Here is a 16,715-nt window from a genome sequence, read left to right as displayed (position 1 = left end):
GATGCTGTGTAAACAGCCAAGGCGCATCACACTGTGACAAACTTGGCTGGGAGTGGTGTTTGGGTGCATGCCTTCGGAGCCTTTCAGGTAAATGGAGACATTTATCCTCTAGTAACACAAATAATAAATAATAATAACGGGCATTTATAAAGCGCCTTATCAGAAGTTCAAAGCGCGTGACAACAATACATGTATACAAAAATCATACAATCACTGTCAGATTCAAACAACACATCATGCACATCTCACATCCCCAGACTCTATACTAAGGAACTATCCGTAGTGTTGTTGGAACAAGTGAAAGGGGAGTGAATTCCATAACTGAGGTCCATAATACGAAAACGTGCGGAAGCCATGAGCCTTGCGTTTAAAGCGACCTTGACGGAGAAGTCGAGCATCATCAGAAGAACGAAGGGTGCGAGAGGGAGTGTAGAGGGAGACCAGTTCAGAAAGATAGGCAGGTGCCGATTCAGAGATGATATTGTAGCAGAAGCAGGCAGCTTTATACCTAATACGTTCAGATACAGTAAGCCAGGTTGTCGATGCTGTGCTCTGAAAATGAGACGTGCAGCAGAGTGTTGTACTTTTTGCAAGGGTTGGAGAGTGGAGTCAGGGCAGCCTATGAGAAGGGAGTTGCAGTAATCTAATCTGGACAGAATGCAGGATGTAACGAGAGTTTTAGTGGCATCAACAGTGAGAAATTTTCTTATGGAACCTATTCTTCTGATCTCAAAGTAACATGTCTGACAGACTTTTTTGATGTGTTGTTTCATTGAGAGGTGGGAGTCCATGATGAACCCAAGATTCCTAGCACTACCAGAGAGAGAAATGTCACTAGAACCTACTGTGATGGAGGCTGGAAGGGAAGTGGTCGAAGAGGAAGCTCCAGAGAAAAGAAGAAATTCAGTCTTGTCATTATTTAACTTGAGCATATTGTTTGTCATCCATGATTTAATATCTCAGTGAAGTGCAGTTTTGGAGAGTGTGCGTCACCGCTTGGATTTCTGTAGGCTTGCATGCTTGTTGGAGTTGTGTGTCGTCTGCAAAGAGGTAGTGATTGACTGCGTGTTGCTTGATCAGTGACGGCAGAGAGAGGAGTGGTGTATAGTACAAATAAAACTGGGCCTAGAACTGATCCCTGGGGAACGCCGAAACAAAACCTATGTCATGTGCCTGTGGCTTGCACGAAGACAGCCTTGGCCCTTGCTATGCTATGACACGCTAGGGACAGAAATCCCCGAAGTTATTTTTAGCTTTCTCGAAAAGGCCCAGGCTCGACAGTCAGTCACGATTTTCCTCAGATACAAGAGTTTTCCTGGAATCCGGTGATTTCCATCGTGACAGAAGTGGCACACCGCCGCCACGAAGAGATTCACTGCCTTTCTACAGTGCGTTTGCTGCAGAATAAGCTATGGATGTCACAAACCTGACATAATGACAGTAATGTGGGAGAGAAAGGAAACCTTCTCAAGATGGCGGACAGGGGATCCCCTGGCGAAAGCGAGCGAACCAGGTCGTCGGTTTCTTCCATTCCAAAGTAAGACCAAATGCTTTGTTCTTTGATTTTTGGAGTTGATGTGTTACATTGAGTGATTATCTGTTAGTGTATTTGTTTTTGGAGGTGCTTGTAGAATATCGGGCGTGGATAAACTCCATTTCACATTGAAGATATTGAGTGCACTGCTGAGTTTTGACAATGACATCAGTCCGAACTAACTTTAGGACACCCCCACGATCGAGGGGACAGACTCTAACATGCGTTTCAGTGATGGTTTGTTATGATGAGCAGTTCTGTGATGTTATACCCTACGGGTAATTCAGGCTAGGAATGTACGAGCAATGTACGAGCCGTACTACAACACAATACAGAAGTTAATACAAAACAATACAATACAGCTGAATAGAGAACAGCACAATACACTACCAAGGGCGGATGTGGGGGGGGGGGTTACACGGGTTACGTAACCCCCCCACTCCCCCACCCCCCCCCCAAAAAAAAAGAGGTAATTTATTGGCTCAGGATGCACCAGATAGCTTTATTTTGCTTCTTTGGATAAAACATTTTTCGGGGGGGGGCATGCCCCCGGACCCCCCTAGAGGCTTAGGCGCCTTCGGCGCCGTCAACTTGTATCTTCGCAGTCATTTTGTAACCCCCCCCCCCCCTCCAAAGTGAATTGATCCGCCCTTGCACTACAGTACATCATGTAGTTGATTATAGTACAGGACAGTGCAGTGGAAAACAGTATACTATAGTACCTGAGTACAATACATTAATGCAGTACAATACATTGCAATACAATACAAATTACAATACAACACAATACAATACATTGCAATACAATACAATACAATACAATGCAATACAATACAATGCACTACAATACAATACAGCAGAGTAGAAGACAGTACAATACTCTACAGTACAACATCAAACAGTAGATGGTAGAGGACAGGACAGTATAGTACCTGAATACAATACAAAAAAATACAATACAATACAACAGAGTAGAGAAAAGTTTGACAGTACAGTATAGTACCTCAGTCAATACAATACAATACAATACAGCAGAGCAGAGAAAAGTTTGACAGTACAGTATAGTACCTCAGTCAATACAATACAATACAATACAATACAACAGAGTAGAGGACAGTTTGACAGTACAGTATAGTACCTCAGTCAATACAATACAATACAATACAACAGAGTAGAGGACAGTTTGACAGTACAGTATAGTACCTCAGTCAATACAATACAATACAATACAATACAACAGAGTAGAGAAAAGTTTGACAGTACAGTATAGTACCTCAGTCAATACAATACAATACAATACAACAGTAGAGAAAAGTTTGACAGTACAGTATAGTACCTCAGTCAATACAATACAATACAATACAACAGAGTAGAGGACAGTTTGACAGTACAGTATAGTACCTCAGTCAATACAATACAATACAATACAATACAACAGAGTAGAGGACAGTTTGACAGTACAGTATAGTACCTCAGTCAATACAATACAATACAATACAATACAATACAATACAACAGAGTAGAGGACAGTTTGACAGTACAGTATAGTACCTCAGTCAATACAATACAATACAATACAATACAACAGAGTAGAGGACAGTTTGACAGTACAGTATAGTACCTCAGTCAATACAATACAATACAATACAATACAATACAACAGAGTAGAGGACAGTTTGACAGTACAGTATAGTACCTCAGTCAATACAATACAATACAATACAACAGAGTAGAGGACAGTTTGACAGTACAGTATAGTACCTCAGTCAATACAATACAATACAACAGAGTAGAGGACAGTTTGACAGTACAGTATAGTACCTCAGTCAATACAATACAATACAATACAACAGAGTAGAGGACAGTTTGACAGTACAGTATAGTACCTCAGTCAATACAATACAATACAATACGGTAGCTCAGTTGGTAGAGCACTGGACTTGTGATCGAAAGGTCGCAGGTTCGAATTCGGGCCGGGACGGACACGGGTCAACTTTATGTGCAGACCCAGAGACGGAAGCCATGTCCCACCCCCGTGTCATCACAATGGCACGTAAAAGACCTTGGTCATTCTGCCATAAGTGCAGGTGGCTGAATACACCTAAACACGCAGACACCTGGGTAGCGCGACTCCGTTGCTGCTAGCTTTCCACTGGGAGGAAGCGACCCGAATTTCCCAGCGATGGGACAATAAAGTAATGAAAAAATGAAATGAAAATGAAATACAACAGAGTAGAGGACAGTTTGACAGTACAGTATAGTACCTCAGTCAATACAATACAATACAATACAACAGAGTAGAGGACAGTTTGACAGTACAGTATAGTACCTCAGTCAATACAATACAATACAATACAATACAATACAACAGAGTAGAGGACAGTTTGACAGTACAGTATAGTACCTCAGTCAATACAATACAATACAATACAACAGAGTAGAGGACAGTTTGACAGTACAGTATAGTACCTCAGTCAATACAATACAATACAATACAATACAACAGAGTAGAAGACAGTTTGACAATACAGTATAGTACCTCAGTCAATACAATACAATACAATACAATACAGCAGAGTAGAGGACAATTTGACAGTACAGTATAGTACCTCAGTCAATACAATACAATACAATACAATACAATACAACAGAGTAGAGGACAGTTTGACAGTACAGTATAGTACATCAGTCAATACAATACAATACAATACAATACAATACAACAGAGTAGAGGACAGTTTGACAGTACAGTATAGTACATCAGTCAATACAATACAATACAATACAATACAACAGAGTAGAGGACAGTTTGACGGTACAGTATAGTACCTCAGTCAATACAATACAATACAATACAATACAGCAGAGTAGAGGACAGTTTGACAGTACAGTATAGTACCTCAGTCAATACAATACAATACAATACAATACAACAGAGTAGAGGACAGTTTGACAGTACAGTATAGTACATCAGTCAATACAATACAATACAATACAATACAACAGAGTAGAGGACAGTTTGACAGTACAGTATAGTACCTCAGTCAATACAATACAATACAATACAACAGAGTAGAGAAAAGTTTGACAGTACAGTATAGTACCTCAGTCAATACAATACAATACAATACAACAGAGTAGATGACAGTTTGACAGTACAGTATAGTACCTCAGTCAATACAATACAATACAATACAATACAACAGAGTAGAGGACAGTTTGACAGTACAGTATAGTACCTCAGTCAATACAATATAATACAATACAATACAACAGAGTAGAGAAAAGTTTGACAGTACAGTATAGTACCTCAGTCAATACAATACAATACAATACAACAGAGTAGAGGACAGTTTGACAGTACAGTATAGTACCTCAGTCAATACAATACAATACAATACAATACAATACAGCAGAGTAGAGGACAGTTTAAAACACAACACGAAACAGTACAACATCAAACAGTTGATAACAGTGCAGTATAGTACATGAGCACAATACAATATAATACAACACAAATTTGTTGCCTGCAATTTGCGCAGACAGAAATGTCTCTTTTGGCTTGTTACCTGTACACTACATTAAAACCTTTACACAATAAACATTTACTCACATCACAGAATACAATCACAGTTCAGTAACCACATCACCATCAACCTGCAGACACATCTTCCCTCCACACATCTTAGTAACCAGACAGACTCCCATGCACCCGCATATAAATTATTATACATTATAATTAATCTCATTGCTTTGGTCACTAGGTGGCTAAAATCCATTAAAAAAACATTTATGTGTCACATAGTCTTTTTAGAGTGCATAATTTAGATAATAATAATAATAATAATAATAATAATAATAATAATAATAATAATAATAATAATAATAATAATAATAATAATGGACATTTGCTATAGCGCATAATCATATATATGCTCAATGCGCTTTACATATTAATTTCTGCCGTGTGAGAGGGAATTTTTTACACAATATATCACGCATTCACATCGGCCAGCAAACCTCAAGCCTATTAGGGCGAGCATTCACCTTTCACGGCCTTTATTCCAAGTCACACGGGTCCGATTGCTGTAGATGAGATTTTGTGTCTTCATTGCTGTCTAAGCTAAGAATTAATATTACAATTATGAGCCAATTCATAAACATTGAAAAATAGATCATATATATATTCAACCCATTTCATTTACACACTGTTTCTACTTTTACCCTTGTGAAGTGTTTCTTGTTTTGAATATAGTCAATTTTTGTAAAGATTTTAGTCAAGCAGTATGTAAGAAATGTTAAGTCCTTTGTACTGGAAACTTGCATTCTCCCAGTAAGGTAATATATTGTACTACGTTGCAAGCCCCTGGAGCAATTTTTTTATTAGTGCTTTTGTGAACAAGAAACATTTAACAAGTGGCTCTATCCCATCTCCCCCCTTTCCCCGTCGCGATATAACCTTCGTGGTTGAAAACGACGTTAAACACCAAATAAAGAAAGAAAGATTTATTCTTTTATTTACTAAGTCTATGTGTTGATTCATTTCATGTTCATTTATGTATTTATGTGAATTTTGTTTATTATTATTAGTCTATTTATCTTATGTTTGATGGTTACCGTTGTGGTCATGTCATCCTAATGGGGGGAAGGGAGGTATAGTCACAAAAGTGCACTTTTACGAGAGGAAAAAAACCAGAAAACGCATTAATATATATATATACTGTTCAAAAAAAGAAACGCATAGCTTGTAATATTTGGTTAATTTAATTATATGGCTACAAGGATATCCACCAAACTGCAGAAAATGTTTATCTGGTCGTCGACCTTTCGTCCATTGCCACAAGTGAGCTCTGCACGTGACGCATGCGTTATCAGTGGCTACAATGTCAAAATTGCTCATTTGGCATGACCATTCGTCATGCTTCAGTGTAATCTCGTGAAACTCGGGGAATATTGAGCTCTCACCATGTCTTCCAAAACCCATAAAAGCGGATTGTTCGCCACAAAGAAATCAGACGACAATTCAGCGACGAAAGATGGCCCGATTGAGCAGAGAAGACCGCCAAATTGCATTGGGTCGTTTACAAGCAGGCCAAAGTCAAAGTGCAATCGCCAGGCACTTCCACGTGTCCCAGAGCACCATCAGTAGACTGTGGGTCAGGTTTCAAGCCACTGGCTCCGTTGCTGACTTGCCACGAGCGGGAAGACCAAGGGCGACAACTGCTGCTCACGACCGCTTCATACGGCTCCGCCACCTCCGGAATCGTTTCCTGTCGGCCTCATCTTCTGTCCAGGCTCTCCCCGGGCCACACCGATTATCGGACCAGACCGTGCGGAACCGCCTGCATGAAGCTGGTTTGAGAGCTCGCAGACCTCACAGAGGAGCTGTCCTCACCCGCCGCCATCGCCAGAACCGAGTGCAGTGGGGCAACCAGCACCTTCGCTGGACCGTCGGGAATCACCGGAGACACGTGTGGTTCAGCGACGAGTCCTACTTCCTGCTCCAGCGACATGATGGTCGGAGAAGGGTCTACCGGAGAGTAAACGAACGTTACGCGCCCAACTGTGTGGATTAGGCACCCGTTCATGGTGGTGGGGGGCGATCAATACCGCTGGAAGGAGCACCCTGGTGCACGTCCAAGGGCGCATAACTGCCCAGCGATACGTGGAGGAAATTCTGCGCCCACACGCCCTTCCTCTTCTGGCTGACCAGGATGCCATATTCCAGCAGGACAACGCTCGCCCGCACACAGCACGACTCACCACCCAGTTCCTCACCGACCACCATGTCCAGGTGCTTCCCTGGCCATCCATGTCGCCAGACATGAACCCGATAGAACACCTCTGGGATGAATTGGACAGACGTGTGCGCAGGCGAGAAGAAGCGCCGGCAAATCACCGCGATCTATTGCAGGCACTTCAGGAGGAGTGGGACACCATCCCACAGCAAGATATCCGGCATCTGATCCAGTCCATGCCCAGAAGGTGCCGGGCAGTTGTTGCTGCTCAAGACAGTCACACCCCCTACTGACTTGACAGCCTCGGCACCCAATCGTATTGATTGACTGATTGATTTGAAGATGCAAATGAACTGTGTGTGCATTCAACTGTGTCCATACCAAATTTCAAACAAATAATCTAAATATTGGATTTTCTGTTAATTTTTTAGAAAAATAAAACAAATTTGGCAAGTAGCAACTATGCGTTTCTTTTTTTGAACAGTATATATGTCTGTGCGAATCCACACAATGTCATGTACTGCAGCTGTTTCTTCCCCCCCCCCCCCCTCTCTCTCTCTCTGTCTCTCTCTCTGTCTCTCTCAATTTCTCTCTCTTTCTGTCTCTCTGTCTCTCTCTCTTTCTCTCTTTCTGTCTCTCTCTCTCTCTCTCTCTCTCTCTCTCTCTATCTCTCTTTCTGTCTATCTCATTCAGCTCTAACAAACATATTTTCTGCGCTGATTGTTGCAGATTATGTAGACGGAAAACCCTTTCAGTAGTTGCTAAAACTACGGACTATATGAATTCCTGTATAGATGTCCACACATGTGTCTTTATCATATTCAGATTTGACCAGCTGCTGGAGGATGGTGACGATGACGCTAACCACTTGACAGCAGGCGTCAGCCATGAGGGCGGGGCAAGTCTCGGTGCCAAAGACCAAGCAACAGAAGTCCAACATCTTGCAGAACAACTGGAACATTCCAAGCTGGATGAATCGGACCTGAAGGACCTCAATGCAGACACGACAGCCTTCCCCGAAGCCATTGATCAAGCCGAGACTGAGTCTGGATACCCGTACTCCGGGCAGCCGTCATCTTGCCCCTCCATGCCCACACGACCGGGGTTTCTGTCCAACGATCCAAACGCTCAAGGTTTGCTTTTATGTGTATATCATATGAGATCAAAGTCTCAGGGTTTCATTTACTAGTGCGCCTTGCGCCATTGGCGCATAACATATCAAAATGTCCCATTCGGGAATTGCCTTCAGTGCGTCAAAAGGCGCACTGAGATTACGTACCACTGCGCCACCCCATGCACACTTTTTACAGGAGTACAATGTTCGGAATGAGCTAGGCAAATACGCGCGCCAAGTCGAGCAACTTGCGAGTTTGTAAAATGCAATGTGATTTGCTTTTAAAATGTAATTCATAACAACTGTGTGAATGGTGCTATACTGAATGAAAGAGTGTGACATGAAGTTCTTGTACATCATTGTAAAGAGTGTGAATGACGTTTTAGTTTAGATGTCAAGCGCTTAGAGCAAGCCTTTTTAACGAAAGTTTTTGATTTAGCGCTATATAAATGTTCTTATTATTATTATTATTAGTATTCAACCAATTCTGCGAACTATCTGATCATCTGTGCTTGTGCGATTACCTCTGTGGAAACTGTCAACAGAAGCGATGTCGATCGAAACACACACACACACACACACACACATACACACACACACACACACACACACACACACACACACACACACACACACACACACACACACACACACACTAACCGGATACACTGGCAATTTCTCATATCATCATATGGCACTAAATAGCACTATTTTGCATCTTTCGACAAAAGCATTTTCGGACCGCCTAGCCTGCTTTGTGCGTTTTGCCTTCGACTATGTAATGTCCCATCAGAATTTGGTTGAGGGGGACAAATGTCCCATTGTCTTTTTATTCCAGGCTAAACCCTGCTAGGTCTACTTTGAACGGAAATCTCTAGTATTTTATCGGATTTTAATCAAAGTCACCGGTATAAAACTCGCCAACAGTTCTACCAGTTTTGATTGGACAGTTTGTGTGTGTATCAAAGCATGTTAAGAATTGTTGGTAAGTCATGACGCCTCAACCAATTTGGTTATTAGGGGCCGCATATCAAAGCAAAGCTATTACCATACTGATACATATCAAGTTTTATGTTTTCCTAACCAAGTGGCCGTTTTTGTGTGGAGTGTATGGCTTTTCTTTTTTTTTAGGCAATACTGGTTTTTAAAACCACCTGGAGCGATCGCTGCAGATGCAGCATTGCACACTGGCTCATTTTGAATTTGTTGTTTCTGAAGTCAAACGAAGACTGGTCTGTTGCTTGGGGGAAGAACTTAAGAAAAAATATCATTTTTCAAGACAGACTTGATTTCAGTTGTCCTATTTCATTGGGCGCAGACATACATGTAATAATGCTGCGTCGCCCAAAACAAAATTAATAACGGTTTTGGGTGTGACGAAAAAAAGAACAGGGCCGGAGTGCTATGTTAATTATGAGCAGTTCTTCCACACCCATTAAACAAAATATGACACTACCAGCATGTTCCCGCATATTGAGCCAGAATATTTTGTTTGGGCAAATCGACGTTGCAGTTCCGGAGCAAATGATCAATATTTCTTTGCGAATTTGCGTTCAAACGTGTTTTTCCCATAATATAACAATGCACAGGTCGAAAATATGGCCAAGAACAAATCTATGGTACTTCGAAGAAAGAAGAATAACTAAATTCTTGTCCAATACGACTTGCAATTTACCGTGTGCGCTGTAAACTCTCGCTACCTTCAAAGCAGACGAAAAGCAGACATCTTCATTTACTTCCAAGGGAGAAATCGTTGGTCACAAAGTCTTGCAGGACCCAAACATGCTTCTGCACGCTTTCTTTCCTGTTCATGTTCAGTTGCTTCGCAGAAATGAAGTGTCATTGGTGTTCTCAACTTGTCAAGTCAGTCAAAACGACCGCAGAACACAGAACTGGGAAATGTCATTGATTGAAATACGAAAGATCTCCGATGACGAAAGTATAAATGACGTTATCTGGTTTGTTTGTTTGTTTGTTTGTTTGCTTAACGCCCAGCCGACCACGAAGGGCCATATCAGGGCGGCGTTATCTGGTCACACCTATCTCGAGAACTAAGCGTCGCTCAGAACCAGCACCCTTCCATTATAAAAACAAGAAGTTAGGATGAGAAATGTTGTCTATGTGATAACCATGATCTTAAGAAAAAAACCACTTGTTTTTATGACTAGATATCATACTGGTTTGAAAATACAACTGCCAAAGGAATTGATGGATACATGAAATATGTCCATACATGAAAATATAAGATGATGGTATGTGGGTGTGTGTGTGTGTGTGTGTGTGTGTGTGTGCGTGCGTGCGTGCGTGTGTGTGTGCGTGTGTGTGTGTGTGTGTGTGTGTGTGTGTGTGTGTGTGTGTGTGTGAGAGAGAGAGAGAGAGAGAGAGAGAGAGAGAGAGAGCCCAGTACCATCAAATAAGAATTCTTCACAAAGTTTTACATTTGAATTTGCTTTTAATCAACCTTTTTCTTTGTTTGCTCAACAGGAAATCCTCTTAGAACTGTCAAATATGTCCTGGACAGAATATCTGGCACCGCTAATACCTGTTGTCTGGACCTCAGGATGAAGCCTCAAGGCCTCTACGCTTTCGCCCTCAACGCCATCTCTCATCGTAGAGACACGGACCCCACACAGGATCAATTCAAAAGCGATGTTGCAGAGGCGTTCGGGTGCCGCCAAGACATAATTCATGTGGTACAACGCAAGCGACAACCTTGTGTACCGCTGTATATCATTGGAGCTGACATGCAGAATTTGCATTTGATCGTGGACCAGCCGGACCATGGTATGACGTCATGTTTAGTCACAGATCATGGCACCAGTCTGGCAGCCATGTTGAACATGTACCAACAATGGCTGGGGGCAAAACATGGAGGGCACACATCACCAAAGATCTCTCTGCTACGTAACGGCGGAAGATTGGACCAAGGGGCAGAGTTTCAAGACTTTGACGAAGTTGATCTGGTAAGAGCTGAGACTCTCACCCTGAAGTTTCTCCAGCGTGTAAACCAGCGTACAGCAAAGATATACTTCGTGGAATGCGAAGACACTGATTATGTTAAAGAAGTTAAAGAGAAATTTCTGCAAGCTTTTTGTGAAGAGGAAAATGTTGAAAATGCAATAGGAGCCACATACAATATGTGGCTAACTTATGGAGAACAAATCATGCCTGACGATGAAATGTTGAGAACACTTTGGACACAGAGTAACGTGGACGAGTTCAGTATGGACTCACTAGCAGTAGATCTGGCTTCAAACGACACATTCCACGTTCATTTCCAGCCACCTGACGCAGTACTGGTTAAGCTCAATTTCAAGTCGGACACAAAAAGATACATGAAGTCTGAGAGCGTCATTCTATTGTCCCCCAGATCAAGTGTGGCAGAGATGCGAAACGAAATTGCCAAAGCCATCAACAAGGAGCCTCACTCTTTCAAGATCTTCATCTCAGGAAAGAAGATAGAAATGGACACTGTTCTTGAGCCTTTCTTGCGATCACCCAACTGCATTGTCGTTGTAGAGCAGCGGCCCAAGATACAGCTTAGCGTGGTGGATGTTGCAGCCAACGGATCATTTGGCGGCTTCTCGGTATCCTTGCACAGATACGAAGGCGTGGAGAGGCTGAAGCAAGAGGTCTGCAGACAGTTAGAGGTACCCCCATACTGCGTCGACTTACAGCACAACACGTCGCCTCTACAGGAGCAGAATGACTTGAGAGCATCTCGACTGAGACACGGAGATACAGTCAATGCCTTGCTTCTTCCCAACCGCATTCGTCTGAGCGTCAGGCTCGCTTCGAACCAATGGGAGGACGTTGTGGTCGATGATGTTACTGTCTCCACCGTAGAACAGCTAAAAGGCTATGTTGAGTTCATCCTACTGAAGAGATCCCTCGAGCAACAAAACCGACGGCAAAGCACTCCAGGCTTAGAGGAGACGACCCACGCGACCACGCAACAAAAGACTTTCGTCACGAGCGTCATCGTGAAAGGAATACTACTACCGGATTGTTCCACTCTGAGGGAGGCGGGGGTGGAGATGAACTGCAGGGTGGTTGTCATTCAGGAAGAAAAGCTGTGCTACACAGTCGACCCTCCTGGTCGGGTGCCGTTGTTTCTTGGATCTGGCCGGGACAACTACCAACCACCTCAAAGAGTCATGGCCATGTGTGATGGAAAAAAGTTTTATTTCACAAGTAAGTATCACGTTCATGTTCGTTTCAGAGGTATAGTGTCTCTTTCCTTCGTAGGGCGGGGTAGATTGGGTTGGATAAAGAATCGGGGGTAGGGGATAAGGAGGGGGGTGGGGAGGTATAGCCAAAATAATGCACCTTTACAAAAAGATACAGCAAACGCATTAATATTTGCTTGTGAGTGCATGTGTGCGAGCATTCTTGTGAATACGACATGATTGTGTCTGGGCGAATCTACACATGTACTGCAGCTTTGTCTCTCTCCCTCTCTGTCTCTCTCTCTGTCTCTCTCTATTTCTGTCTCTGTCTCTCTATTTCTGTCTCTCTCTCTCTCTGATTCTGTCTCTGTCTATTTCTGTCTCTGTCTCTTTCTGTCTATCTCTCTATTTCGGTCTCTTTCTTTCTGTCTCTTTCTCATCCGCCTTCTCTCTATGTCTCTCTCTCTCTTTCTGTCTCTCTATTTCTCTCTCTCTATTTCTCTCTCTCTCTCTCTCTGATTCCCCTCTCTCTCTGTCTTTATCACTCCGTGTCTCTCTCTCTCTTTTTCTCTCTCTCCCTCTCTCTCTCTCTCTCTCTCTCTCTCTCTCTCTCTCTCTCTCTCTGCAAGTTTGCCTACATGTATCTTTCTGACTACCCCCTACTTCACTTCTGCCACAGGTTCTCCCGACTCGTCCACAGACGCTCCAATGCTCTATCAGGCTGCTCCCCGCTACACCGGCATGGGGCCTTGCTCCAAGCAGCTACACGCGCAGTTTCCTCACAGGCAGCAGAACGTGGCTTGCCCACCCTTGGTGTCTGGGAAATTGTACGTCTGCCACATGTGCAAGTCGGAGTCCATGCCTAACCTTCCTTCAACCCCCTTGCAAGGCCACGAAATCAGTCGCAGTCAGTCCGACACATTCCAGAATCGAGGGATTCCGATGAATGAAACTGTCAGGATGGATGCTTCAGGGGAATCTTTACAAAGCCCAAAGCACTCGACTCCGATCGAGGATAGGCACGGTAGAGATGGTCAGGCATTAGACTCATGTGACGGGCCCAGTTTCAACGAATCGGCACAACGGGCGACAAGCGCAGCCGCTTGCTACTCCGACTCTGCCATTTCCACGCCAAATCGTAACCATGGTTCAGTGTCGTCTTCCAGATCATTAGCAGGGCAAGGACACAGAGACAGAAGTCACTTGTCTCTGAGCATAGGAACCCAGTCTGGTTTTGCGTCAGGACAAATGGATCCCCAACCATGGCCCCAAAGATGCCGCACCCATCCTCCTGTGGCCTTGCAGCCGACATCATTGAGGCATGACACCAGCAACACATCGATCTCCATGCAGACTCCCAACACCGCTGGGTCTGAGAATCAATGTCTTCAGACACCTTTTGACTGGACGACGAACAGACCTGGTTGCCCTTCTGGATACCAATCGGAGAGTGGAACTTTCCCCAGACATAGGAATGGAGCAGATTCCTGCCCGTCTTTAAGCCTGAGACCACACGCCAATTCAAATACCCGGGCACCTAACACAGCCGGCATTCGGACACCTGATGCAGCCAATATTCGGGCACCTGGTACGGCAGGTAATGGGGCACGTAATACAGTGGGTTTTTGGCCTCCCGATGCAGCCAACACTGGACCACCACACACAACTTGCAACAGAAATCTTCAGATGGTTCCTTCCAACTTGACAAACAGAACTCGCCATCCATCTGACTGTTGCTCAGAGAGCGGAGCTTCGCACAGATCCAGTAGAAGTATGTGCAGCGCGTATCACTACCAATATAGTGTGGAGGAAGACCCCGATGGGAATCTCATTGCCAACAGGCAGTTCAGCGCCAAAGAAACTATCAGCCCAGAAATGGCGAAAATAATGCGCGCTCCCACGACTTCGGACTATTTTCCCTGTTCTCCCTTTCCGAATCCATCTGCACTGCTTCCATTGCAGGGACCTGGGGCATTGTCTGAAATGAGCTCTCTGCCGCAGCCCGACACAACGTTCACTTGTAAGTATATGTAAATATATCCTTGTTCTTGCTTTATACTCGTTTCCCTAGGTCTGCATTCACTTCCTTTATATGCTTCGTTAACAGCGCATCTGTAAACATTTAAAAAAAATTCAAATATTAAAAAATTCAAATACTTTGACACTTCTGTAAATGAATAACTAGATCAGTAGATGCAGTGGTGTGAGAAAAGCCTTTCTGTGTCACATATTCCACATTATCGAATTACATTCCATTGCTTTATCTGTGAGTATTCTTTCGTTCCATAACGAGTTTAGTTAAAGTAAGTTCTTTTGGTCAAAGGATATTGAACTTCTCGTAAAACGGTTTAAAAGAAATTTCGTCAAATTATCTCTTTTCAAATAAAAATTCACCATTTTCATTCACCAAAATAAAACACTCACCAAGATAAAGAATTTCTTCACATTTCCTCTCCGCTATCCCGATCTCTTTTCAAATAAAGATTCACCAATTACTCACCAGAAAAGCACACGAATTTCTTCACATACATCCTTTCTGCTGTCCCGACAGTAAACTGAAAATCACGAGTACTACCCAGTTGTTTATCCTGCCTGCATTATTCCAGACATCAAGAAGGACATCGTCAGGTTCTTGGCCAGAAATCTAGGAAGAGAAGGACCTGCTGTGATGAGTCAGCTCCTACCAGACGCCACCATCATCGAAGCAGAACAGCGGTATCCCGGCGACATGTGCCTGCGGTACTACTCGTGTCTGACAAAATGGTGCCAGGTGAAGGGGAGCACGGCCACGGTGAGAGAGTTAGTGACGGTGCTGAGAGACAATGACAGGACGGATCTCGCTGAGAAGGTGGAAGTCATGGACGTCAGGGAACAAGGCTATGAAACAGCGCCATAAGCCCCCCCCCCCCTCCCCCCCACACACACATACACACACACACACACACAGACACACACCCCGCCCCCCTCTTGACAAATGTTTAAACGTTGTTCCCTGACAGAGGACACTAGGTCAGCTGGACCTGGATTCAAAATATATATATGTATATGTTACAGGAAACTAGGAAATTTGGGAAATCCCTGAACATATCAGTAAATTTGTCAATTTCCTGTTTCACTCAGGGATTTCACAAATGTCCTAAAAATTCTGGGAAATTTGCGAATTTCCTGAAATGAGCATGCCGTTTATTCACAAATTTACTGAACAGTGAAAAACATATCAGTAAATTTGTAAAATTCTTAAAAAAAAAAAAAATGAAAAAAAGTCCGTTTTCTTTATTTTACATTTGTGATTTTGATAGATTTGCTGTTAGAAAAAAAAAGAAAAAAAAGTTGATTTGAGCATGATTTGAATCGAACATCTTCAATTCAGTTTTGGGTCCGACACACTACCAACCCGCCACGCCAGCCATATGAATGGAAAGTGAAAAGAAATCGTGAGAAGTTTGTGGTGTTGGGATCACGAAAACTCATGTAAAAACACCTCACACCTGGGCCAGTATGCATGAGGAGGAAGTCAGCAACACTGGAAGTAGAGGCCTCTTTCGGAAGTGGGAACTCCCGAAGTTTAACTTTTCAACTGTTCACAATGGCATGAACGCCGGAGTGGTGACTTCGAGAGTATTCGGTCAAGGTCGCGAAAATTGGGGGAATCCTAACTAGTACGCATGCGTTTGTTAACGGTAAGCTTGCCACCAGAAGAAACACATCTCATCGCGAGTTCAAAAAGGCGAACGTTGAGCGCGCTGTAGTACTAACAGCGTTATTGCTGTTGTTTTTTTGAATTGTGAACAGGATGTATGTTTATGTAAAGTTGAAAGTCAAGGTTGGATTTGTTTATCCTACGCGCGTGTGTGCATGTGTGTTAGACATAGAACACTTTATTATCTCAATTTCGAGAAACTCGGGTGTGGTGAATCACAACAAACAACATAAAACGTAAGAAAATAAATAAAATATCGAGGCGCAAATAATCAGCTCATATATAATAGTGTGTGTGTGTGTGGGGGGGGGTGGGGGGTAGGGGTGCAGACACACACACACCGTCGAACACACACACACACGCACACGCACGCGCACGCAAACAAACGCACAATTATACCCGCACGCACGCACGCACGCACAGGCACTCGCACAAATACATACAAACACTTTCACACACA

The 16,715-nt window shown here is 43.3% G+C and overlaps 1 protein-coding gene across 1 annotated transcript; it reads left to right on the top strand.

Annotated features, from left to right (window-relative positions):
* The first annotated feature begins 1,274 nt into the window (after positions 1–1,274).
* On the top strand, positions 1,275–15,464 carry LOC138946864 (uncharacterized). The gene is made up of 5 exons (XM_070318265.1): positions 1,275–1,537; positions 8,098–8,405; positions 10,871–12,580; positions 13,235–14,575; positions 15,162–15,464. Exons 1-5 carry the CDS (start codon positions 1,473–1,475, stop codon positions 15,449–15,451), a joined length of 3,714 nt encoding a protein of 1,237 aa, XP_070174366.1. The 5' UTR covers positions 1,275–1,472; the 3' UTR covers positions 15,452–15,464.
* Positions 15,465–16,715: the final 1,251 nt, after the last annotated feature.

Source organism: Littorina saxatilis, linkage group LG14 (assembly GCF_037325665.1).
Source record: "Littorina saxatilis isolate snail1 linkage group LG14, US_GU_Lsax_2.0, whole genome shotgun sequence".
Lineage (NCBI taxonomy): Eukaryota > Metazoa > Mollusca > Gastropoda > Littorinimorpha > Littorinidae > Littorina > Littorina saxatilis.
This window is presented reverse-complemented; position numbering and strand designations above follow the sequence as displayed.

Excerpts from the sequence above, each read along its gene's own strand:
- LOC138946864 (XM_070318265.1), top strand. The coding sequence starts at position 1,473 with ATGGCGGACAGGGGATCCCCTGGCGAAAGCGAGCGAACCAGGTCGTCG. Across the intron at positions 1,538-8,097 it reads TCGGTTTCTTCCATTCCAAA|ATTTGACCAGCTGCTGGAGG; the intron begins GTAAGACCAAAT and ends TATCATATTCAG. Across the intron at positions 8,406-10,870 it reads CAACGATCCAAACGCTCAAG|GAAATCCTCTTAGAACTGTC; the intron begins GTTTGCTTTTAT and ends TTTGCTCAACAG.